The sequence below is a fragment of the Propithecus coquereli genome, unplaced genomic scaffold (assembly GCF_000956105.1).
Source record: "Propithecus coquereli isolate 6110/MARCELLA unplaced genomic scaffold, Pcoq_1.0 Scaffold301, whole genome shotgun sequence".
Classification (NCBI taxonomy): Eukaryota; Metazoa; Chordata; class Mammalia; order Primates; family Indriidae; genus Propithecus; species Propithecus coquereli.
Genome location: NW_012148631.1, coordinates 4,241,848 through 4,267,889, shown reverse-complemented (window position 1 = coordinate 4,267,889; position 26,042 = coordinate 4,241,848). Strand labels below are relative to the sequence as shown.

The window sequence follows — 26,042 nt, the reverse complement described above, 5'->3', positions numbered from 1 at the left end:
GCTGAGGAACCTCGGAGACATGGGAACGGAGGCGATGAGGGTCCGAGCTCACCCGGGAAGTCTGCACTGCAACACGGCTCCGGGACACGGGGATCGTCCCCAGATGCGGAAGCTGCGGGCCAGGGTCGACCTGGCCTCTAAGGGAATACGCGGCGGGAGCGGGGGAACGGGAGCTGGCCGGCGTTACGGCTGATAGCTGGGAACCGAGAAGAGTGGGGAGTCGCTAGACCAGAGGGGAACCCAGAATGTGTGGTGCCACCGAGCCAGGGAGGTTTCTGGAAGAATCGGTGTCCAACAGCGCCAACAACTGCTGCGAGGTGAGGTAAGCGGGAGGGAAGACGTCCTCCACGTCGGCAGCCTGAGGTAACTGAGACCGTCCACCCTGCCCCGCCGCACTGGCTTCCTTGCATTCCTTGAACATGCCAGTCTGCCTCCGTCTCGGACCTCTGCCCTCGCTGCTCTGTGTGCAGTCCTCTTCCTCAGCTGTCCGCACGGCTCCTGTCCCCTGCTCCAGTCTTCCCCTGGTGGGACCGGCCCTGACCAACCTGCTGAAGACTGCAGACTTCCCCACTCCTACACCCAGACCTCCATTAATCTGCTCCACTCTCCCCAAACCACTGATTTTCTAACATAACGAACGACTTACTTAGTATGTTAATTGTCTATCATCTGCCACCCTCCCCCAAATACCATAAGCTCCATGGTGACAGGGAATCTTTGTTTTGTTCACTGTGTCTAACACAAGTGCTTGGCACAGAGTAGGTGCTCAGTAAATACTTTTTTTTTTGGTGGAGACGGGGTTTAATCATATAGTTCAGGTTGGTCTCGAACTCCTCGCCTCAAGAGATCCTCCCACTTTGACTTCCCAAAGTGCTAGGAGTAAATATTTCTTGAATGAAAGACCTCTTGATGGCTGCTCTATACGTACAATTCCTTGACTGTCAGCTCATGAAAATGTGGCATATGAGCCTGACTTACTAAGAGTGAAAATTAAGGCCACTTATGAAACATATTTCACAAACAACACATAGGTGAGCTTCATACATTTATGTGTTTTAAAAATTTGATATTTTTAAAAAATTTGATACCTATTTTTTAAAAAATATAGTCCTGCGAGCATTTCCAGTGGACTGGTGGAAATAACCATACCCAAGCAAGACTGCAGAGCGAATGCGGACACTGCCCCCTCACGGCGGAACGTGGCGGGGCTCTCTGCACAGCCGGCCTGGCTGGGAAGACAACCCCCGGGGCTGGAGGGGGTTGCAAGATACTATGTTATCAAAGACATTTCAAAATGGGTCAGATTTGACTTTATTTTAAGCAGGAGGCAAGTAAAAGAGGAATGAAGTGTCAAAGAGAGCATTTTTAGGGAGTACAAAGCCCCTGAGTTTCCATATTTCGAGGAGGATGTTGACAATTAGCGGGAAGTAGTAAAGAAAAATGTTAAGACAAGAAAATCCTCACGTGACAACATCCATCTGCTGCACGTACAGCTGGAATCTGAGTGGGAATTTCCCATCTGTGCCTTAGTCTCAGCTTTAATTTGACTATAAATAAGACACATGTGCACACAATTTGCACTTGAGTGTCTTTTTTGGGGCCAAGAATTGTTTAAGGATGATATATGGCTAGAAATTGCGTGCGTGTGTGTGTGTGTGTGTGTGTGTGTGTGTGTGTGTGTGTGCGCGCGCGCACTAACTTGCACTACTCAGTAGGCTAGTCTGAGGGTTGCGGCCAGTCTGTTATACTTGGTCCCGCGATGATCTGTCACTTCGTAACTCAGTCCCTCTTGACACCCTCTGCTCAGGCAGGTCTAGACAGAGCTGCCATGCCTGGCCAGCTTTTCCTGAGGCCCTCTGGCTGTTTGCTGCAGGAAATCTCAGGGCCCAGGGCCCTGGGGGTGGCAGCATTTGGGAAGGCCTTGGCAGGCCATCATAAGGAACTACACTTGCTACTTTATAATCTCTTTTGATTCTCAAGTTGACTCTAGGAGGATCTCTATGGACTATCACCTCCACTTTACAGATGTGGAAAGTGAGACATAGTGACATAAGGTAACTTGCCCATGGTCACATGCTCCATTAGTAGTAGAGCCAAGACTCAAAACCAAGTGTTTGAGCCAAGGTTCAAAGTCCACATTCTTTTTACTTTCCCTTCTGCCTCCACAATGCCCCTCCCAGGTCCTCAGGGGTTATAAATAGTGGGGGAGGTGGGGTTTCAAGCTCCAGGGCAGCCAGGCCTTAGTGCAAGAAGACACTAACACCTCCAGGGCCCGACTAGCTGGGCCCTGGTCCCCTGTCTTTGATGGAACTCAGGCCCACATGGGCCTCAGCTTCTCTCGCCTTGGTTATACTCGGCTCTGGACCTCAAAGAGAAGGCTCAGCCAGCCCGAGTCATGACACACCCCAGGCCTGGCCGGGCTGCGGTGCAGAGGAGAAAGACGTCAGCTCAGCCTCTTCAGATGCTGGTGTGCACCACTCCCAAAGGGGGCTGCTTGCACTCTCCTTCCTAATAGTCCGTGAGATCTTATTTCTGTTGCTCCCTGAGAAAGGAACCATGTCTGGTTTTGCCAATGTACTTGTAATGCTCAGCAGTGTCTGTAACACCCTGTGTGTGGCAGCTGCTTCATAATTCTTTGTTGAGTAAATGACTAAATAATCAAGTTCAGGTCCTAGAAATCTGGACAAGAGGCACAAACATTCCCAGAGAGATACCTTATAAAACCAAATGTATTTTATTCTATTAAATACAATCAAGTTTATTCAAGGAATGGCTGTGAGTTTTCATCATCCTTCTTCCCACCTCTTCTCTCTTCCCTCCACCAGATCTGGCGTTTAGGGCTCAGTGGGACAGGGAGAGAGGATCACATCCTGGCTGCTGGGCTCTGAGTGCTCCACCCGGCAGCACCCACAGTGCTCAGGGACCCCTGTGTCCTGATGGTGTCACAGGGACAGGCCTGCCCCTGTTGCTTGGCTCGCTCCCTACAAGCCACTTGCAGAGCACCGGGCAGCTGCGTTTCCGCCTGACCTGCTGAGCAACGGGAGCAAACGCGGCTGTGGCTCGGCCTGGCAGCCTGGGCTGGCGCTCAGGACCCTGACACAGGAGCTGGAAGAGCCAAAGCTGGCAGCTTTGAGGTCTCACAAAAAAGGAAAGAGCCGCTTTTTCACGATGTAGAGGACCGTAGCGAGAAACAAGGCCAGAGCAAGGAAGATGAGAAGCTTGTCCGTCAGCTCCCGGCGATTGTATTTTGTGATGAGCTTCCGGCCCAGCTGGATGGTCCCAGACATGGACTTAAATTCTTCATTTGCGTCCAGGATTGTTCGTGAAGAATTGACTGAAACAAAAGAGGGAGGGGCCTGACTCAGACTGCGCAGTACAAAAGCCAGAGACCTCGCTGTGCAGGCCAGGTTGCCAATAACAGCCTGCGTTCTGAGCAAGCGCGCCCAAGCCAGGACCCAGCACGTGAATGGAGACCATCTAGAGGGCAGAGAGGACGAGCAACCGCCAAGGAGAGGCTCCCAGGTCCAGCCAGCTCCGGGGTGAGGTGGATTGTCTGGAGTCCTCAATCACGGATGTCGCTAGGGACAAGGCTCGGCTCTCTGAAGCAGACAGGTGCTGCCACAAAACAACCCGGCCATCACAGGCAGGCCCTGTGAGGCCTGTGCTGGGGTGGCAGCCAGGGGGCGCCAGCGCTTCCCACCTGGGAGGTGCGGCCCGCCAGACGTCAGCCAGTCAGTCCTGCTCTCTGCGGGAGCACAGAAGGACAGGGTGGGCCAGGCCCTGCCACAGCCCTCACACATACCTGTCCTTCAGTCCTTCAGGCTTGGGACACAGGCTGTAGCTTCAAAGATGTGACACGTGTCTGACACGCTGTGTGACACCTAAGGAAGGGCCCATGTCCCTTAAGGGATCATTGTGCCCAGGGTCAAACATATTTGTGAGTATAGGTTTCTGGGCCTGATACTTGGGGTAGGTTGACCCGGCAAACGTCCCCTACAAAGCATAATAAGGTATCATCAGAACATGCATCGAATAAGATATGTTAAGTGAAAAGGCAAAGTATAAAAGAGCACATGTGAAATGTTTCCACTTATGTAAGAAAGAGGGAGATAAATAATCCTCCACCTGCTTATGCTATATGAGCTTGGAGGATCTCAGAAGATATAAAAGAAATAGGTAACAGTGGTCGCCTCTGGGAGTGGACCCAGAGGGTCAGCGGTCAGGTGGAAGCAGAACAGAGGGTTGTCTTTCCCGTGTCCCTTATGTACTGCCCAGAGCTGTCCTGGCCAATAATGCCATGTGGCTCGTGAGCATGTAAAATGTGGTTAATCCAAATGGAGATGTCTGTGAGTATAAAATACATGCAAGATTTCAAAGACTTAATATGGGGAGAGAAAGGAACGTCAGACATCCCAATAATTTTTAATGTTAATTGCATGTTGAAATTACAACATTTTACACAATGGCCCAATGGGTTAAACAAAATACATTAGTAAAATTAATTTATGTTTCTTTTTACTCTTTTTAATGTGCCTACTAGAAAAGTGACACACGGGGCTGCCATTGTGTTTCCACTGGGCAGCACTAGGCTGGAGGTTTCTTCCTTACCTGTGTTATATGTGCTACCTCTTCATGAAATTAAACGCTAGTAAGCAAATGAAATAAATTACCGGAGGAAACGCAGCGATACAAATGACAGACAAAACAGGAAAAACAAACATTCACAGAACAAGACGCCTCTCGGCCCTCTTGCTCCACGCCTGCTGCCATTTCAAAACCCGAAGTAAGTAAGAACTTGTTAAGTAAAAACCTAACAGACCTTTCTTTCTAAACTTCATTACTATGAAGAATTTTGAACCATCACAGAAGCAGCCAGCACAGCATCAGGAGATGCCACGTGCCCATCGCCTGTCCCTAAGAACCGCCAACCCCGTCACCGTGGCCCCCACCACACGCACCTCCCCCCACTCCTACGATCTTGCAGCCAAGTCCAGGTGTCATATCCCTAATAAGCTTTTTCTTTTGGACGGCAGTCCTAATAGGCCTTTAAATCCAGCTGAATTTGTGAGGCTTAAGGAAAGGATTACGAACTACACTTTCCCCTTTCTTCAATAGCTATTTCTTCTAAAACTGGGGGCCCCTTAACACCCCAGAAAGCACCAGCATTTGTGTTTCCTTCTCATCGCTGGAGAGGGGCGTCCTGTCACCCACATGAGAGCACTCAAAGGCCATGTTGTCTCGTTCTCACTCCCTCCAAGGCCACCCCGAGGCCCAGCCCGTGCCCAGGTGCACACTGGGAGGAGGCGGCTGGCTGGTTCTGGGCCTGAAAGCTCAGATAAGTTGCAGACACAAGGCATGGCTGTGGGGTTACTTGCTTGCTTTCCTTTGCCTCTGGCTGTTTGAGTGGTACACTGAGAAAAAAAAGTGGTTCAAAATTACAGATAATTGCTAGGGGTGATAATGGTATTATGGTTATGGGGTTGCTTTTGTTTTTTTCCCAAAGAGTCTCCCTTATCTTTTAGAGAGACCAACTGAGATATTTATGGATGATGTCTGGGATTTGCTTCAAAATAATCCAGATGGGGGAAAGGGGTGGGGGTAGAACTGAAACTCACTCACTGGCCGTGAGCTGCTAGTGCTGAAGTGGGCGACAGGTTCAGGGGATCCATGACACCGTGCTCGCTACTTTGTCTATGTGTGAAATTTTCCAAAAGCGTTTCAAGGAGTAAACGCTGTTTGCCTACATGGAAGGGCCCTGGAGAAGGCCGCTTCTTCTCTTCTGTGTCACGAGGCAGATGCTCTCAGTCTCTTCTGTAGCTCCCGACTGGGATCTTTTAAAAGGAACTCAGAGGAAAAATAACGACTGGGGGTATGATTGTAAACTGAGGTCCTAGCAGTCTTACCAGCAGCCGACACTAAACTGCTCTTGGGACGACAATTCCCAAACCTGCCTGGCCGTACTGGGGCCCCAGAGCCCTCACTGAACGTCAGAATCCCAGGCCCTTGCCCAGCCCTGCCGACGCCCTCTCTCCAGGAGACACCTGAGCCCCTGGGAATGCGTCCAATGGGGAAACACTGACAGGCTGTGTTTCTAGTACAATTTCTAGTACAACTATAATAAAAGAAAAACAAGAGCAGCACATTTCCACTCTGGGTAAGACCCAGCTGTCGAGTCGTGTCATGAGTGAGAAGCCAGAGTCAGTGAGCTTTGGGCGGGCAGCAGTCGGGGGCACCCAGGGTGGAGGGGCCCGGCAAGGGCTCTGGAGCCAGTGCCTCTGGGAGAGCTTCCTACTCCAGGCCTGGCTTTACCTAGAGTCTGCATGGCCTCCTCGCTCTGCTGGACCTGCTGGGACATCATCCTGCTGATCCCCATGAGGCTCTCTGTGATGGCGCTGGACGTCTGGGCCAAGCTTTCTTTGGTGGTTTTCCTAAAAGTCCAGAGGAGGGGGAGGAGGAATGTCAACAAAAGCCTCGCTGCAAGGAGGCCCCATGTTCAAACGAGAGCCCATTTTTTACCTATCAAAGTGGTATAGATATTTTAAATGATCACAGTCAATGCTGTTAATGGCAAGGGTGTGCCGAGACCCACACTCTTGCAGCTGCTAGTAGGAACGTAAACTAATGCTGCCTTCTGTAAAGCAATTTGCCAATATGGATCAGGAGCCTTAGAAATGTTCATTCCTTTGACCCAATAATCTCATCCCTGGGAATCTTTCCAAAGGAAATATCCAAAATGTGGATAAAACCTTATGTTCTAAGATATGCCCTGGTGCATTATTAACAATACTGGAAAACTAGAAATGTAAACACACAGGTGATTGTACTAACATACGATCAACATACTATGTACTGTTTAAATTGGGTTTAAAAAATAGGCAAGCTTTGCGCTGGAAGAGTAGAATACTAAATTTTATATATGGTATGATTTTGACTTTGTGAAAAATACGGAAGAAGAAAAATCAAGGAGGCAATATGCCAAAATGCTCACGAGTAATAATACTACAGCTTATTTTCATTTTGTAATTCATACTTTATTTTACCAATTTACTACAAATAAATATGCATTTCTTTCAAACTTCAAAAAAAAAATTATTTAGATAATAAAATTAAATACCAAACTGAAAACAAGTGGAGGTTTCCTGCAGTGCGTTTTACATCTTGCCAATTGTTATCTGTTCTATTATCAGAGCCCAGAAAGACAAAAGAACAGGTACCTTTGCCTTAAGAGCTCTCCTCCCTGGAGAAGTTCTGCTTTCTCTAGATTGTCGATTGCAATTTTGCAAGTGAGATTAGCTTTCCTCCATGAGGTCTGATTGCTGGAATCAGAAGGGTCATGTGTAAGTTTCTGTCGACTCCCCCAGTTCCTTAGTTCAAATCACTGCAGTTCCTTCCAGCAAAGGAGCAATAGGGAAGGTCCCCCAAGATGTAGCCCTCAGACTCCACCCCACCTCTGCCACTTCCTCCTCTTGGTGCCCCAGCAACTGCCCTCACTCAGCCCTGACACCTCTCAGCTGGACCCTGGAGGCCACCTCGGGATGCTCTGTGGCTGTCCCTCTCCCCTCACGGCCACTCCCTGTGCACAGCCCCACAAGGGCTCCAGACTTAAGGGTAGCATCCAGACTTCCCAGCTGGGCACACATGTCCTGGCTGGTGCTATTCCTTAAGAACTGTGACCACTCATCTCTGTATCTACAGTACCTACAACATCGTTTCTGGCCTCTCAGCTGCTCAATTACTATATGTGGTAGGAAGTAAAGAAGATCACAAAAAGCCAATTTTTCTCAATATTTCTTCAAAGTTTGCTGTTTGCATACCACAGACCAGTCATGACCACCACAAATATATTGTATTGGCAGGGCCCTAACTGACATGGTTTATTTATACTCTTTACCTAAGCTCCCTTGTGAGCGACAACTGAAATGTAATAGCTCCCTGGGTTTAGCGATGCAGCCTTTGTCAATAAATTATAAAAAAGCTAACTGCATCCCTCTGAGAATCATACCCGTGTTCCAGAACTCTTATGCAGCCGGCTTAAACCAATCGTGCTAATCCCTGGAAATACGCTAAAATTAGAACACAGTACATGAGCTGACAGGGTGGTCTTCTAACAGCACCTTTACGCTGAAGGTCTTCTAACAGCACCTTTACGCTGAAGGTCTTCAAATGGGCTCTCTGATGCCTAAACAGCATCTGCTCTGCCATTTCACACTTGCCATTCTGCAAGAATCAGTTACATTTTCAAATTGTTTGCAAGGGAGTTCTGTGGGGCCCTGGGATGCAGGGATGAAGGAGCGGCAGTGTCTGCCCTCACGTTTACTGGGGAGAAAGACAAGCAAACAGATGCTTCGTGTATGGTGTGACAAGCACGATGACCCAGGCAAGCACAACACAGTTGCCAAAGTACTAATTTCTCTCCTCTGCCCGTAGCTCCCACTTCATGGATGGCCATTCCCAGCTCGAAACCCGTGCTCAGCTGAGTGTGTCTTTATGACTTACCGTGCCTTATAACAAGGGCTCCTCTCTACTCAGTGTTTATAATCCGAGTATGCTTGGTGGCTCAGGAAAGCAAAAGCCATCATAACACAAAGTAATCACTAAAGAGCCAGGCACTGGAACACCGCCTGCCACTCACACGGCCTCCCTCCTGACACTGGGCTCACCGGGCCGTGTCTCTGCCACATAGCGGCTGTCAGGGAGGATGGTGCTGAGGAAATGCTCACAAGCACAACAGACAAATACAGGTCTGGCTGAGGCGGACCAATGAACAGGGGCAAAGGGAAAACTGTGGGGATGACGAAAATGATGAAGAGAATGATCTGGACTCCAGACGACCGGGAAAGCCGATGGAGCCCTCAAATATATTTGGAACAACAACTCTCTTTATAATTAGGTGCAAAAGTCAAATGTGACAGGAAAGATACTATTTCATGTTGTAAGGCAATTCTGTTAGAAAAGTTGTACCTCTCCCAATTCAATATCAAGAAATGGCATAACTTCAATTAGACACTTTAAAAAAAAAGAAATGGCACATAGCTGCAGTTATATAATCAAGGATTATCACACAGCTGCAATTATAACCTCAATTTTGTTTAACGTAACATACACTTATTTACATTTTTTTGTTTCATTTTTTCAGATAACATCCCATTCGAAACCTTTTAAATTTTGGTCCAACTTAAGTAGTTTCTCTTTCAGTGGACTTTTTCTGGTAGTAATTGTTCTTAGATAAAAACAACCCTGCATTACAAAAGCAATCACATTTTTTGTTTTGTTTTAAAACTATAAAATACAGCACAATGTTAAATATGCTTCTGTAAACTATGCACAGCTCCACCTGCCCACAGGGGCCCTGTTTCTCCCTCCCCCACCCGCCCCAATTTAAGAATTACCGATCTAGAGAAAACATTCTGCCTGTGTGTAAATGATATAATTATGTCCCCATTAAGCAGGTTTATTAGGCAAACACATGCACAGGCCTCACAGGGAACAAGTGACCCGGCAGAGGCCACTGGCAGGAGGCCAGGCCCTGCCTACCTGAGCATCTGCTTTTTGTGATTCTCCACTTCCTGGAGTAGAAGTTGCTTCTCTGACTCTTTGTCTTGCTCTTTAGCCGACTGCTCAAGCTCCTGTGCAGAAAGATAGCTCCATGTTAAAATGATTTTAAACACCAATATGAAAACAGAAGAGCACTTCTATTTCTGGCAGAGGCGTACAATAGCCCTTGAAGCACCCTTTGAGAACAGAACACCTAGGAATGCTAGGTAACATATAACACACATCCTCTTAAATATATAGCTACGTCTGCAACAAAGAAGAATCCCTAGGGCACAAAAGCGAGAGAGGAACTGGGAGCCGGAGCAGTCAGCCTATGAGTGAGGCACGGCTGCCCTGGAGTAGGAGTTGCTGCTCTTATAACCCAGGGCATGCCGGAAAAGAAAAGAAAAAAAAATGACAAAATACTAGCCCATTGATCCCACACTTAGATATCATGGGACTACCAAACTGCTGTATGGGGAGGGGGGAGATATATTCACACCTAATGGGTGCGGTGTGCACCGTCTGGGGGATGGACATGCTTGAAGCTCGGACTCGGGTGGGGCAAAGGCAATATATGTAACCTAAACATTTGTACCCCCGTAATATGCTGAAATAAAAAAAATAAATAAAATAAAATAAACAAAAAACCCTGCTGTATGTTTCCACATACTCACTCTCAACTTCATTAGCAACAAGGTTTGAGAGACCATGTAGGAACAGAAAAATGAAGCCTCAGGCCATCTGAGGCTGAGCCCCAAAACTGGAACTAAGAACACCACAAATCCAGGACTCAAAAAAACGTTATACCCTTAGGGAAAAGGTCTAGGAAACTGTCCATCCACCAGCAGAGTGAAAATATGGACACTTACATTTCTGCTGTAGGCTCTGGATAAGAGGGGTTAAAAAAAGAAATCTCCCCTGAGAATTTATAACCAGGGAGTTGCCCACACACTGATGTGGGGTTCAATTTATCTTCTCTGAGTCGCTCAAGAACCTCCATGAAGAGAAATTGACATAAATAGTGTTCTCAGGCTAGTGATCATCCCAGGAGACCTGGCAGAAAGCAGAGACCTCTGAGAGCCTCGTCCTCCACCCAGGCTGCACAAAGTCCCACAGTAAGGTCTGCTGAAGATGAGTGCTCACAGTCCAAAATAACCAAACACCAAGGAAACGGTCCACCTCGAGTGAGGGTCGGCAGACATAACCAGTAGTATTAAACCTCCAAGAACTTCAGATAATGGAATTATCAGATAGACTATAATAAAGATAGTTTTGTTTACAAAAAAACGTCAAGTCTCACATCATATTTTTTTGTTTACAAATTAAAACAGGTTCCAGCTCCAATCAAGCTATTGATCTAAAACATCACTGTATTAGCTCATTTAGATACTAATTTATTTACTTATATATTATTTGTACATACTGGTCTGGAACAAATGTGTATATCTACCATTTCAATAGCTCAGAGATGACTTTCCATTTATGCCCCTAAATGTTGCTGAGGTAGAAGGGAAAAAAATAATTAACTGTGAATTGGGAAACTTTTGCAAATGTAATCAGTTAATTATTCACATAATTATTCACTTAAAATCTATATTGCCTATTAGAATGAAAACTGTATGAATAAGCAGAGCTATATGCAGTGCTATTCACTATGGATATGCCTTGTGCCTGGCACATACTAGGCACAGAATCACTGAAAGGAAGAATGGATGCATGGGAAGAAGGGAGTGAGGAATGAAGGAGAATGTACAATTTCCTCATGAAAGGTTGCCTGGAAGTTCTGTCGCAGAGAGCCAGTGATAGTTCTGGAGAGAAGAAAGGGGATCGAACAGTTCTAAAACTCCACTTTGAGAATCGTATATGCAAAGACAGACACACAGATACTTACACATAGTCAATGCCAAACATTTACTATGTGTAGAATACCATATTTTGAGGATGAGGCCAATTCTCTTCTAGTATCACATGATCTTGTTACCAACACACAAAAATATATTGATATAAAAGTTAAAAACATCAAACATAGAAATCTTGTATTTATCTCCAGGTATAAAAAGAGTATATAAATACTTATGAAATACAGATTAAAACAGGGATGGGGTTATCCTTTTGCTGACCATGTGCTTATTAGGTCCTTACTAACTGGTGATATCCTGGCTGAAGGTGGTGACATTATTGGGGATGTGGGGGCAAAATAATAAATGTGTAAATGTACTGGTGAGTTAATTTTAATTAGTGAAGGAAATAAACACTGGGTGAGCACCCAGATACTTAAACAAAAGAAGAGAGAAACACTCATACTGAAGGCGGTGGGTGTAGTTGGAGAGCTGAAGTCATGCTAAGTTGAAGAAAGGTCTTTTAGGGAATAAGTTAGGTTTAAAAAGCAAAAAACTGTGGGAGCAGTCCAAATAAATGCCCTTTGATAGAGAACTGGCTAAAAAAAAATTACAGCTATTTAAAAAAGAATGAGGAAGGTCTCTAATTACTGATATGGAAAGATTTCCAATATATACTGTTAAGTTTTAAAAAGTTGTGCTTCAGGCCAGGCGCAGTGGCTCACACCTATAATCCTAGCACTCTGGGAGGCTGAGGCAGGAGGATCACTTTGAGGCCAGGAGTTCAAGACCAGCCTGAGCAAGAGTGAGAACCCATCTCTACAAAAAATAGAAAAAATTAGCCAGGTGTGGTGGTGCACATCTGTGGTACCAGCTACTTGGGAGACTGAGGTGGGAGGATGGCTTGAGCCCAGGAGTTTGAGGTTGCAGTGAGTTATGATGATGCCACTGCACTCTAGCCCAGGTAACAGAGCAAGACTCTGTCTCAAAAAAAAAAAAAGCCTTGTTTTAGTATGCTACCTTTTAGATGAGAATTGGGGAAGAAATAAGAAAATATATTTGTCTTTTAAAATATCTGAGTAGAGAAACTCTGGAAAGATACATAAGTAACAAAAGTGGTTACCTGTTTGGAAGAGGGTAACAGAGAACAAAAAAGAGACATAACTGAGACTTCACTTTATGTCTATATTTATATATACATACACATTTATAAAACATGTAAAAGTAACATCCTTTCAAAAATGAAAAGTTGAAATGATTAAATCAGTGCTGGAGATGGAGGCCGAAAGAGATCAGCTAGGTATGGTGACATTGCTGAAAGTCTATAGTTAACTCCTATAGCAAAAACTGCACATTTTCAACATTGCCCTTGAAAATCCCTTAGGAAGGCAACACACAGGACACAGACAGACTGTTTCACAGGTGTCCAGCTGGCCAGCTTTTCTGCCAGCTTTGAAACAGACTGTCTTCTTCTGTTAAGCAACAATAGAGTTGTTGGCCAGCTTTTGAAGTCATGTTATATGAAAAGCACAAGTCTTTAAACCCAAGTACCATATGCAATGAGACCAGGCACCACAAGACCCATCCAGGGATGGGCAGATTCATGACATCCATCTCACCTTCACTGAAGGCACAGCAGTAGAAACACCTCTGCTATTCAAACTGCTACTTCTCATTCTCTAGTGTTTGGGGTTTTTTTGGTTTGTTTTTTTTTTTAAGAGACATGGTCTCGTTTTGTTACCTAGGCTGCAGTGCAGTGGCCTGATCATAGCTCACTGTAGCCTCGAACACCTGGGCTCAAGTGATCTTCCCACCTCAGCCTCTGGAGTAGCTGGAGCTACTGGCATGTGCCACCATGCCCAGCTAACTTTTAAAATCTTTTCAGAGACAGCTATGCTGCTCAGGCTGTCTCAAATTCCTGGGCTCAAGCAATCCTCCCCTGTCTGTCTCCTGAGTTACTAGGATTACAGGTGTGAACCACTGTGCCTGGCTCTCTAGTGTTTTTTGAGATGGCACGCATACCACAGTTGAATTCAGGTGTATTAAACGTGCACGTGATGTGACTCGTGACTACAGAAACAGAAAGGAAGATGCTGGGCAAAGTGACAGCATGGAAAAAACCCGGGAGACACTGGTGATGGATTGTGGTGAAAATGAGTGAATGGGTTAGAGAGGGTAGCAGAGAAGAGAAAGCAGTTGAAGTGGCCTCAGGATTTCAAATATTCCAAGGATATGGCTGGCCCTAGTGCAGTGGTGTTTACAACTAATTGATCACAACCAGTTACAGATTCCTTTGTTTCTTCTCCACTCCCACTGCTTCACTCGACTAGCCTTAAAAAAAAAAATCGCAAGGATAATGGTGTTCCTGCCATCCACTTGTAGGCACAACTGACAGTGTTCTGTATTCAAAAGTTTCTCATCGTTACCTGATAAACAGGTTAGTACAGAGTCACCCTCGCTGTCTAAAAATGTTTGCTACTCCCTCCAGCTGGTATCTGAAAAAACTGGACACCTCTAAAAGCAGAGGCTATAACCAGGACTGAGCCCCGTTCACTCTTACCCATTCTCAGCATCTCGGTTCTGGGAATACCCACCTGTATTCTGTAACGTAACTGTTGAAATTTCTCTTTCACTTTAGTATTCAGTTCGGTAAGTGCACTTAAAGGTCCCGAACAATCACGAATATCCTAGGAGACATTGAAGAGATGAGAAGCCTTTCTTGAGGCAATGAAATGAAATGACATCATGTGTACAGTCAGACTGGCCTACTGATTGTAACTCATCCTGATCTTTGCTGTTCACCTCTGCAACACAAGCAAAACCATTATCATTTACATTTTTCTCATGCCTCTTTAATGTTAAGCAGCTAATATAAAATCATAGAAAGAAACACAGCCCTGCCTTGATCTACCTTTTAGTTCCTAAATTTTAACAATACACAGCATCTGGCCAGTGTGAAAAGCTTAAAACAGCTTGTATGTCCAAGAAGAATGAACATGCAAAAGTGATACTATAACTTCAGAACTTTAGATCCTTTAGATCTAACATTTGATACTTAAATACCTGGCATCAAATGACAAGATTAACTTCTTCAGTCTGATTTCACAAACCATCAGTTATAAATCAGAGTGTTTACAGAAATGTTTAAGGGTAGATTTACAATTTGTTGCTGCACATTCAGAATTATTGGTGCTGAACAGGCTCTGGAGCCAGACTATGTGGATTCAAATCCTGGCTATAGGAACTTACTAGCTGTGTAACCTCTTGAAAAAATTGCTTAAGTTCTCTGTGCCTCAGTTTCCTTATCATATTACCTACCTCATAGATCATACATGTATGTAAAGCACTTAGCAGAGCAGCTACAACACAGTTAGAATGCAATATATCTAGTTATAATCAATCTTTCTCATCAGCAATCACAACAACCCAATTGTTAGAAAAAGTACAAAAGGGGGCCTAAGCAATTTAGATTATGTGAAAAGGTAATTTCATTTATATGAATCCTAGGTTTATTTTTCTAGAATTGCCCTAGAATCTCTGTAGTTTACGTGTTGGAGAAGTGAAGTTCAAGAAGTTTAAATGTTTGTATCAAGTTTCTTTGCTTGTTCTCTGGCTTACTCATTAAACCACATTTCTTTGTATATGATAAACCACTAATTTGGTTTATTCTGCACCTGGTTTATCTGGGAAGCCCTACTTTCCTTTACTTTTTGGCATACTTTGTTACAAACTCTGAGTCTACATCTAACGTTTAGTGACCTCTGTTGGGAATGGAAACGATTTGCTTTAAAAAAAAAATCAGGGTTTAAAACTCTTGGTTTCTTTTTGCTAAACTCATGGAACCATTTATACATTCTTAACAATCGTATAGGCAAACTGATTTATTGCACTTCTGCCCTTAAATAGCTTAAGGCAAAGCACCTCACTTTCCCTGTCAGATGAAAGGAACAGAGACTCTCTAAGGTGCTTTTCCTGGACAGAGTTTCCCAGTCCGGGTCCTGGTTTTGCCACTGCCTGCCTTCTGACTTTGGCCTTGGTGCTTTACTCGATGACCTCATGTACAATAACACAACTACGCTCTAGGTTACGTTCACTTCACCCGATGCCTCCCGTGCCAGGTGGCTTTGGGTGCCACGGGGCACCAAACCAAGCGGAGCTGTGCGGCAGGCGGCAGGGTTCATGGCCTCTGGGACGCTACCAGGTGATGGGGAAGGAGCTGTCAGAAGGCGGGGCCAAGTAGGATGACAGGTAGGTCGTGAGGTGGTTCAGGGGTGGGACGACGGCCAGGGTGTGGGTGGGAGGGACAAAGCGGGGCCACAAATGGGGGCCACGAAGGGGTGGCCGGGTTAGGGGCGTTGGACAGCAGGGTGCTCTAGAGAGGGGCACCCAGAGGGAGGATCAAAGCTAGCAGTCACGGGGACAGGACCAAATGGGGACAAGAGCGTAAATGGTTATGGGGCGGGAACAACGGCCTGGGAGACCAAGTGGGGAAAGTTCAGGAGTGAGACCGCCCAGCTCACAGGCCAGCGGAGCTTGGGTTAGGGCTGCTGGAGCCCGGCAGGGGTCCCGGGAATCATTACCTGGATAAGCGCCTTCACCTCCAGGTCGAATTTGACAATCTCTTGGTTACAGATCCGGACGTGGACATCTTGGGGAGCCGCCATGTTGGAGACGCCGGCTACGGGGAGCGGCGGGGCCCAAATTAAAACGCATTTTCGCACCGCCTTCTTTTCGTCCCCGCCCCGTCTCGGGCCAGCGCCCCCTAGAGACCGGTGTAAATGGCAAGCGAGAGTCACTGCGCCGAGTTGTGGGGACTTTCCCTGACACGTGGCGGGAAATCAGCCTCTCCTCTTGGTTTGGTCCTGATAAAACGGAAAGGAAAAGAAGAGGGAGTATCAAGAACGCTTAACAGTGGTCTCTTTCCATCTTCCGCCTATCCGTGATTCTAATGACTACATATTTTTTGGATAGAAAAAAAAGACTGGAAGAAAAGTATCAATTGGGAAGTCTCTGGAAGGTGCAATCAACACTTATTTATGTTTCTTTAAACTCTCTTGTATTTTTTATATTTTCTACAGTGAATATAAATTGTGGAGAAATAAAAGAGAAAATGATAAACTTTTTTGTTGTTGCTAATGTATGAAATTCAAGACAGGTCACTAGGGCACCTCCTATCGGTCCAACGCATGGTCCAAGGGATCTTTCTAAAACACAGAATTGATCAAGTCACCACCCTACATACATCTGTTCTATGGCTCCTGGCAGCTCCCTTTTGTGTACAAAATGGATTTGTGAAATCTACCTCACTGGGGTAGTATTGATGGATTTGTATAGTTTTTATGGAAATGTCCGAGCAAACCTTCAATAAGTGGTGGCTCTTTCATTTTATTTTTATTAGTAAATAGTCCAAGTTTCTTGGCTTGTCCTCAAGGCCATCAGCCAGCCCACGCCAACCTGCCCCCTTCCTGGGTTCCTTAAGCTCTTTCCAGCTGTGTAGCCTTGGAATGTGGTGTTGCCTCTTCCTAGAATGCTTTCCCCACGCACGCCTACGCCATCTGCATTTGTTCAGGTCACTTCAAGCATAGATCGTGAGGACCTGAATGCCTAGCTATAGCTATGTTCATCTCTCTTAATCCTCACAACCACCCTTGAAATTGGTACTAACCTAGTTTTACATATCAGGAGATAGGCCGAAAGTAGATTAAAACCAAACAAAACAAACAACCCTGCTCCAAAGTTACCCAACTTGAAAGTGAGAGAACCTCAACCGAAAGCCACTTCTTCCCTCAGAAACCAAAATGGCCCCTTGTGTGTGTTCTACAAGCAGGGCTACGCGTTCGCCTGTGTTCCTTCAGCACTCTGCACACTTAAGGTGTTCATCATCCCACTGCACCTGATGGAGAGGCTTCTGCCGGGCTCCAATCCTGCTCTGGAGCCCACTTCACATCTCTGTGCCTTAGTCTCCTCAGAGGCTAACTGGTGATAACTAATGGCATCCACTTCACAGTGTCTGTTGGAGGATTAAGTGAGATAATACATGAAAAGCACCAAGCACAGTCTGATAACATGGCATGTGCTAAGAACTCAATGCCTATTAGCTGCTATTATATTACTAACCAACATTTTGGGAAAACTTCTTATGTGCCAGGCACTTTGTGCTAAGTGCTTTATGTGCGTTATCCCACTTAACAACTCCATGAAGTAAAAAACAAGGCAGGGAGGAATAATGACTTGCCCAGAGCAAATGGAGTTGCCAGGTCCAAGGACGTATGGATCTTAAAATTCTGACATACTACCAGATTGCTCTTCATAGGGCCATGTCAATGTGCACTCCCAATGGCAACGTGGGACAAATGCCTGTTTCCCATGACCTTGCAAACGCAGTGTGTTAATAAATATTGGGATTTTTGTTCATCTGATTAGGTGAAAAATGCCTTGTTTTATTTTGCATTTCTCTTACCATGAATGAGGTTGAGGGTCTCTTCCTATGTTTCAGAGCTATTTGAATTTACTTTATTGTCTCCTCATTTTTTCTCAGGCTGTTGGTCTTTTTCATATCAGTTTCTAGGAGTTCTTTAAATATTAGGCAAATTATCCCTTAGAGATGAGTTGCAAAGCTTTTTTGTAAAGTATATAGAATTCTGACTTGGCTTATGGTGTTTTAGCCTTAAAGATTTAGAAATTTTTGTTTTACATATAATTTATCAATATTCTGTTCTAATTCCTGGATTTGAGGTCCAAGTTAGAAAGGCCTGCCCCACTTCCAGAAATTTAAAGGGATTGCTCACATTTCCTTCTAGTGTTTTTATGTTGCCTTTTTATATTTAGATCTTTATCCATTTTGAAATATATATCGGGTTATGGCGTAAGCCGTAGAGCCAATCTTACTTTTTCTAGGTTACCTAGTTGTTCCAACACTATTTACTGAAGAGTCCACCTTTTTCTTACTGGGTCTGGGTGCCACATTTACCGTACTAAATTGTCATATATATTTGAGTCTATTTGTATACTTTCTATTCTGCTTTATTGGCCTGTCAATTCATGCACCAAAACGGTACTATTTTAATCATTATAGTTTTATAATGAGTTTTAATATCTGCTAGGATTAAACATCCCATTTATCACTCTCCCCACATCTTCTAGCTATTATTTTTTCCCCACGTAAACTTTGGTTTTTTTTTTTTAAACTGTTTATTTTCTTAGGATGACATATTTTTAACTTAGAACTATTAGTTTTACGTTGACTGCTCCTGTTTAAGAACTTGATGTATCTTTCCATTTGTTCAAGTTTTCTTCTCAGAGGCTCACTGGTGATAATCAGTTTCTTCAAGGGTCCAGAATGTCAAAAACACAAGTCTGGGCCGGTCGAGGTGGCTCATGCCTGTAATCCTAGCACTCCAGGCGGCTCAGGCGGGAGGATCACTTGAGCCCAGGAACTGGAGACCAGCCTGAGCCAGTGTGAGACCCTGTCTCTACAAAAAATAGAAAAATTAGCTGGGTGTGGTGGCACGTGCCTCTAAGTCTTAGCTACCCGGGAGGCTGAAGCAGGAGGATCGCTTGAGCCCAGGAGTTTGAGGTTGCTGTGAGCTATGATGACACCACTGTACTCTAGCGGGGGGCGGGGGGAGAGATAGGGGGGAGACAGAAAAAGACTGTCTCTAAAAAAAAAAAAGAACACAAGTCTGTCAATTCTAACATACCCCACTTAAAAACATCTCAGGGATAACACACCTAGAGCCCTTTAATATCATTAACAGCTCTTGTGTTCTGCAATCCTGTTCACATGCTGCCCCCTTCCCCTTTGGCTATGAGTTCCTGGAGGTCTCTTTAATCTCTCTATAGCCCAGTATCTAGCAAAAATCCTGGCAGACTATGTGTTCAACAAATGTTTGCTGACTGAAGGAACACACACTCCTACTGTTGTCTTCACTCAGGTCCCCTGACTTAAGACTCCATGTATAAGCCCAGCCTAGCTTGGAGACTTACTTAGAATGATTAAACACACAAACATACACAAATGTTTAAATCAAGAGACCCAAAATATTCATTTCCCCTGGAGAAATGACTTGTCCAAAAACTCAAAGAGGAGAAATAAGCATAAACTATGCTCTAAACTATGAAGAATGCAAATGCTTGTATCAACAAATAATTCTATGTAATAGCTAAATTCCACTAAAATCAACTTAGTGTCAAAACCATGTTGGCTCTTTGGATATGACCAAGAGAGGGGCAGCACAACCAGCAGTCCACTACTCTCTGTGGTTTGGAATTTCTTTGGAATAGGTTATCTTGAGAAGTGGATGATTACCTAGGTAGGCAAGAGAACAGGAGCAGAAAAAGGGCAAAAACAAGAGGCAAACAATTCAGAACCTTTTCTTTTCATCTTTTTTTATTTTAAATTACAAAGGATGTTGCATACACTGATGAATCTGTATCTGACTAGAAGTGCTGAGGGGTTGGAAGGTGACAGAAAACAAAGGCAACATGTGCATTGCCTTTCTTCTGAAACGAAAAACTGCACAACTATTAACCAACATTGAATAGAATAATTTTTAAACAGCTCATGCGTCAACAGGATAAAATTCTTTCTAGACAAGAGACAAGACTGAATCCAATAAAAAGTGTCATAGCTCCAGTTAGGAGGGAAAAAAAAACCCAAAACTACAGAATATTTATGATAGCATTACAAACAGGATCCTATGCAGCTATGCAAAAGAGGTTGCCACATCGTATGAACAAATGCTTTAAATTCTTGCCCTTTTGCTCTTCTCCTGTGACTTCTTCTGTGCTGTCAGCCCCAGCATCACTGTTAACCACAAATGCTAAGCTATAGGACAAATCCTAGGGAAAGAAGGCAAAAAAGCAGGCAGTGGAATACAGTGTCATAAAAATGTGGTGGAAAGGCAGATACAGTACACACACACACAATTCTGTTATTTGGTTCTGAAAAAAACAAAGGGCGAAGGGCAAGACACAGTAATCAGTCCCGCTCCTATCCACCCAGAATTTGATTAACTACACCATTGTGTTTACATCATTATGAAAGAGGCAAACCTAGTTAACCCGAACTTGGCACACCGAAATACCCAACTCTGATATTCTTCATTAGTCACCAAGTCTTCAATTCCAAAATACTATTTGGAAGTAGTTTTAAGGTTCTATCCCCTCACTACTACTTCCAAACCTCTCTTTTCTAAACAAAAATGGAAATTTGGCATAGTTCAGTTCCTAGGTGTAATGTCTACAATTTCAGTCAGTTTGCTGAGCATGAGGACTATGCTTCAACACATAATCCCACGTGCCTATGGAAGTGTATAACTTTCAGTAGTACATTTTCATCATCTTTCCCAACATGCTTATTCCTTAAAACGAAACAACCATTCCTACAGTTGACATTCATTGTTACATCCCAATGTGTTTGAAATATTAAAAAAACATGGAGTCATCTTCTCATAATGCCCTTATTAAGATTACAAAGATTACAAAAGAATCCACAAGTATTACGGCACTGTGTGAGACTTATTTGTCATGATCCGAGGGAAGAACAAGACTGCAGTTCTGTGCAAAGTGTTGTGGAAATGGCCTCAGTTCCATGGGAAATGGTATTCCACAATAGACTTCACTAGAAGGATAATTGAAACCTTTTACTTTAACACTGAAAGCATAATTCAATGCATTCTCAAAATTCAAGTTTCAAGATTTGGAGAGATGCTAACATTCTGTTACATAATTAACTAGAAAATACTTGAACAGAATTTTAGGAAGACTATATAAAGAAAGGGAACATAAGTTTTTGTTAATTTCTGCTGAAGGCAACTTGAATTCATTTCTTAGAACATTAACTAAATCTTAGCAGCTAAAAATTTTTTAATGTATGGAATAAAGAAAAGCACATCCATTCTTGACATTTTGGTGAATAAACTAACAGCTTTATTAATGAAGGCAAACATCAGATCATTTTATGAATATTATATATAAAAAAAGAAATCCAAACTAACAGCATTGTATTTCAAAAGTACTGTACTTCTGTTTCTTTTAAAGAGACTTGTCTTCTGTTTTATAAAACAAAATGGGTACTCTTCTCCTAAAAAATTCTGGAAAAATGAAATAGTCAATTTCAAGCTAATGAACTGAACACATCTTTCTTTAAATGCAGACTATTGCTAGGAAGCAAATAAAGTCAAGCATCAGAAAGAAGATGTATGACAAATTCATGAAAGTCAGAGAAAAGGGATGTAGTGAAATTACTGCTAATCTTTCCCCCTCATATTCAAAGACCATTCAAAAACTGGTCTTTCGTACAAATATAAAATAACTATAAAGAGAGGGAATTTACAACAATACCCATCTGAAATCCTTCATGATGCTTTTGTTATAGTTCTGATTCTCTTACCAAAAAGGTCAAAGTTAAAGATTTAGGAAGTGGACGGGAATGAAGACGTTTAGTTTTAAATGTACAAGTAAGGCACAATATAAAGCCACATCATAATCTGTCATGAAGGATATAGGAAAGGACAAGAATCATACATGGTACAGCAGAACGAGCAATCGTATTGACTGAAAAAGTGTGGCACCTGATTCAAAACTCAGACAGGATCTTTACAAGAGCCAACTGGACAGCATGCTTTCATGTGGAGACAAACTCTATGAAGAATCCAGTGTATCTGAAACTACAAAGAAAGTTTTTGTTTTTTGTTTTTAAATCATAGTAGTACTAGAGTCAAAGTCTATAATTGCTTTTGGAACAATGGGTTTCTTTGAGGTGAATTCACAACGCCTTTACTTAAAGTAAGAGTCTGGACTTCATTATGAGTTATCTGTATACCATGTATGAACACAGAAAACCTTTAGAGAGCTCTTCTCTAATGATCTTCACCCAAAAATACATGCCACAATTTTCAAAAACAGAACATGTACAATTGTTGGGGTTTTTACATTACCCTTGTAAGATTTGTTTGTGTGATACACTAAACGTATATATTTTAATGACAATAGAGGAAGCAGATTATTACTGGCATTAAAGTACAACCATTTCTAGACGGTTTTAAATGCCACAGAGTCCCCTGGTTAAAATGTAAAGCTGCACAGCTTGCCTATGTCATCTTTATGGTAAAGTTAAAACAGCAAGAGGATTTAACTTTCACTCTACATTTTACTGCCAGGTTTTTATTTAGATCAAGTATCGCTGCAGCATTCTGACCAGCCCAGATTTAGCAGCAAATGGCAGGAATCATATAAAATGCAATTTTTTTTAACAAAGTGCTTTTTCTAAGATATACATACATATATAAATAGGTACAAAATAAAGTGTCAACATTAAAAAGCTCAACTATTTAAAAGCTTTTAACTATTTAACTTAAGTAGTACATATAAAACACTGAAACGCAAGGATATGGAATCTACCAAACAGATTCAAAGTCTTTTTTTTGAAATGCAAGACCAAAAAATCAAATTCTGGTTTGCAGACAGGAGAAAAGTATCAAAAAACCAGAATTCCTAACAGAGCAGCTAGAAAGGGGCAATTTTATAAACCTCATCAGCTGAATCTCTATCATGAGGTGATTTTCACCTGATTGCAAAACTGCCATATTTTGGAACACTTTTCAATTTACCAGACATACTCTGTTAAGACTTCATATACTTCGCAGTTACAAATCTGTGCTTTGCCTTCTCCCACCTAAAAAGGAAAAACTTAAAACAATGAACTTATATTCTATTAAACCGTTACATTTGAGCTTATCATCTGTTTAGCGTGAATGCACTAACCAGGTACATTTCCACCAAACACAGAAAAATCTTATGCATCACAGTTCAGCTAAGGTGTTAAGACAATCCTTCTCAGTTTCTTTTTCATGATGTCAAAGAAGCACACAAGCAACATTGTTCAGTTGTTACTGTGTGTTCTAGAATCGAACCTTTATAAGCTATGGCTTTCATGTGCTATAGCTTACAAAAGGAGGGGGGAGAAGGAGAGAAAGTAATAGAAAAGGAAATATATTTTATAAACAAAGTATAATTAAAGAATAAATTCTACAGAGGGTAATGGAGAAATAGATAATTTTCCCAGCAGCTAAATCGGAAATTTTTGGTATTCTTTTCTTGCTAGATAGATACGTTTTTTTCTTTTTTTAAGCTTTTAAGCCACCAGTTTCCAGAGTTCAAAACACAAGATTTGAGAATAAAACAGAAAGAGAAACAGGATGGAAAGATCTGTGGGAAAGGTTTATAATGCTGCCTTGACATAAGAAATTTCTCATCAAGAGGTAAAGCTTGAACGCAGTTAAAACACTGACTAATGAAGCTGTTTCGTATGAGCAAAAAAGAGCACCTAAAAACTAAATGTGTTAATGTTTCTCAATTCTAGAAACTATAGAAGAATAAGTCACATGTAAGTTTGAAGAAGCTAGTTTGAAAATACCTGTACAAAAATATAAAAATCTATAAACTTTTTATGTTTTCGTTTTAAGCTTGTGTTGATCTTTGAAAATATTACATGCACAATAATACATCAACTGGAAAAGTGGCAACTAAAGAATTAGATATTCTTAGCTTTTTTCTTTCTTTACATATATATACATAATACAATAAAAATAATCTATTTTGGTTGTTTGGTGGAAGTATACTACAATAAGCTAAATAAACTTTTTAATTTTCAAAGTCAAAAACTATTTTACCAATAGCTTACTAAAATGAAATATATTAAAATTTCCTACAATAAGGGCAGAAATAAAAGACAGACACCTAAATGGCCACCAACTTATCTACTATGGAAGCGAACTAGAGGAACAGCAAAATAATATTTGTATGTATGGATGCTCCTTCTGTAGATAATTGGACCCAAACAGAAATAAAATTCACAGTTCAGTAAGATCCCTAACCCTGACCTTTTAATTTTTTTTCTCCTTTTTTTTCATACATTCATACAGTATCATGTAAGCTGTGCAAAACTTTACTTAGACTGGCAGTTTGCCATATCAGTTGCATTTGTCTTTGGTACAAAAAATAAAACAATCGCAATAATGTGCAAGTATTTGTCTTCTTCCGGTCAAGTACCGAAATATGAGTTTTCTAGAGCCATCTTTTTTTTGTTTGTTTTTTTGTTTTGTTTTTTATACAATACACAGACTCTGTGGCATATATCTACATTTCAACATAGTCCTATATACATTCAAAAAATTTGAAAAAGAGTTGGAACAAAAAAACATTTAAACCCCATAATTTTTCCATCTATATATCTTGTTTTTCCTCATTAGGGTTTTCATCATACAAAATATTACCAGTTTTATAGTTTCCCCAAAATACAAGGCACAAAGAATATGCTTTTTTTTCTTACTCGCACAGACATTTATATATATATATTTATATATATATTTATATATATCATATTGAGCTCTGACAATGAACATCTAATATGGCACACAGGCACGAATGCTGGGTGTGCCACATACAAGTGAGATTAATGGGTGTGAAAAATTAGAACAGAAAGCAGTAATTCTAAAAACAATCTAAATTGACTGTTTAAAAAAATGCTTTCTCAATTTTTTTGTGTGGTTCAGAGCATAAACCTGCCACAATACTTGGCATTTTACTATTTCACTCCTTCAAAATGTTTTGCTTTAACAGATTTTTGCAATCTGTACCTGAACATTTACTTAAATGTATGAGCTGCAATTCTGATGCCACTAGCAGTTTTAACCATGGTTTATGCTCTGAAAATGCAATAATCAAGTATTTTGGATCATGCTTCACTTATGCTACTTAGTTCTTAAAACAATGTAACCTAATTGTAAATGTTTACATAATGCTAACTGACATGCAAAACAGAATGAAAATTTACAATGGATAATGTGACAAATGCAGACATTTCTGACCAGTGGTCCCATGAAGCTGATTACACTTTTGATGTTGGTATCCTTAGTCCTACAAGGCCTCCAGTGGGATTGCCTTCTGCAGTCTTCTCTAACACCTGGTTAACAAATTCTGAGGTTTGCCCAGCAACTGGGAGACCTGAAGAGAAAAATAAAAGGCACACTTAGACACAAAAACGGAAAGCCATTAAGCAAAGAGAAGGCATAGGAAACATGTGAAGGTCAGGTGTGGCCCTCAGCTTGATACTGGTCCCAAATGAGTGCTCTGCTACTTGCTACTGCAGCCCAGAAAATAATTCTACCCATCAGATTAGAGTCTACAATTTTAAGATTAGAAGAGTGAAACCAAGAATAACCATAAAAAATGGTTAATCAAAATATTTAACGTGGGGCAGATGAGAAATAATAGCAGTCTAAACCCCAACTCAAAGCCTGTGGAACATGTTTTTTCCCTGTTTTCTCTGCCAGTCTCTTTCACCTGCTCAAATCTCACCATGTTCCATGGGTGGGTTTCACCCACGCAACTGAAAATGTAGATCTGAAGGATGTTTTTAGTCTTTCTTTAATAATTACTGAAGTTTATGTTCCTTTTTCTACACTTTAAAGAAAAATGAATGAATAAGAAATGTTGGAAGAGAAGAGGGAGAAAATGTGGGAGCAGCATAAGTATGCTGATTTTCTCATCTTCGTCATCTCCCACAGTGAGGTCAAAAGATACTTAAAATCGGCTGGGCGTGGTGGCTCACGCCTGTAATCCTAGCACTCTGGGAGGCCGAGGCGGGCGGATTGTTTGAGCTCA

The 26,042-nt window shown here is 42.4% G+C and overlaps 2 protein-coding genes across 2 annotated transcripts in view; both read right to left on the bottom strand.

Moving 5' to 3' along the window:
- Positions 1-2,777: 2,777 nt before the first annotated feature.
- Positions 2,778-16,047, bottom strand: BNIP1 (BCL2/adenovirus E1B 19kDa interacting protein 1). Its single transcript, XM_012649740.1, has 6 exons — positions 15,956-16,047; positions 13,970-14,062; positions 9,535-9,626; positions 7,215-7,316; positions 6,310-6,428; positions 2,778-3,334 (listed from the first exon to the last, which is right to left on the bottom strand). The coding sequence occupies exons 1-6, from the start codon at positions 16,037-16,039 to the stop codon at positions 3,138-3,140; spliced, it is 687 nt and encodes a 228-aa protein (XP_012505194.1). The 5' UTR covers positions 16,040-16,047; the 3' UTR covers positions 2,778-3,137.
- Positions 16,048-24,486: 8,439 nt separating this feature from the next.
- CREBRF (CREB3 regulatory factor) overlaps positions 24,487-26,042 on the bottom strand; it is a 58,975-nt gene continuing 57,419 nt past the window's right edge. Inside the window, exon 9 of the mRNA XM_012649723.1 lies at positions 24,487-25,382. Coding sequence (XP_012505177.1) covers positions 25,267-25,382 — 116 coding nt within the window. The 3' untranslated portion in view covers positions 24,487-25,266. The remainder of the gene's footprint in view (positions 25,383-26,042) is intronic.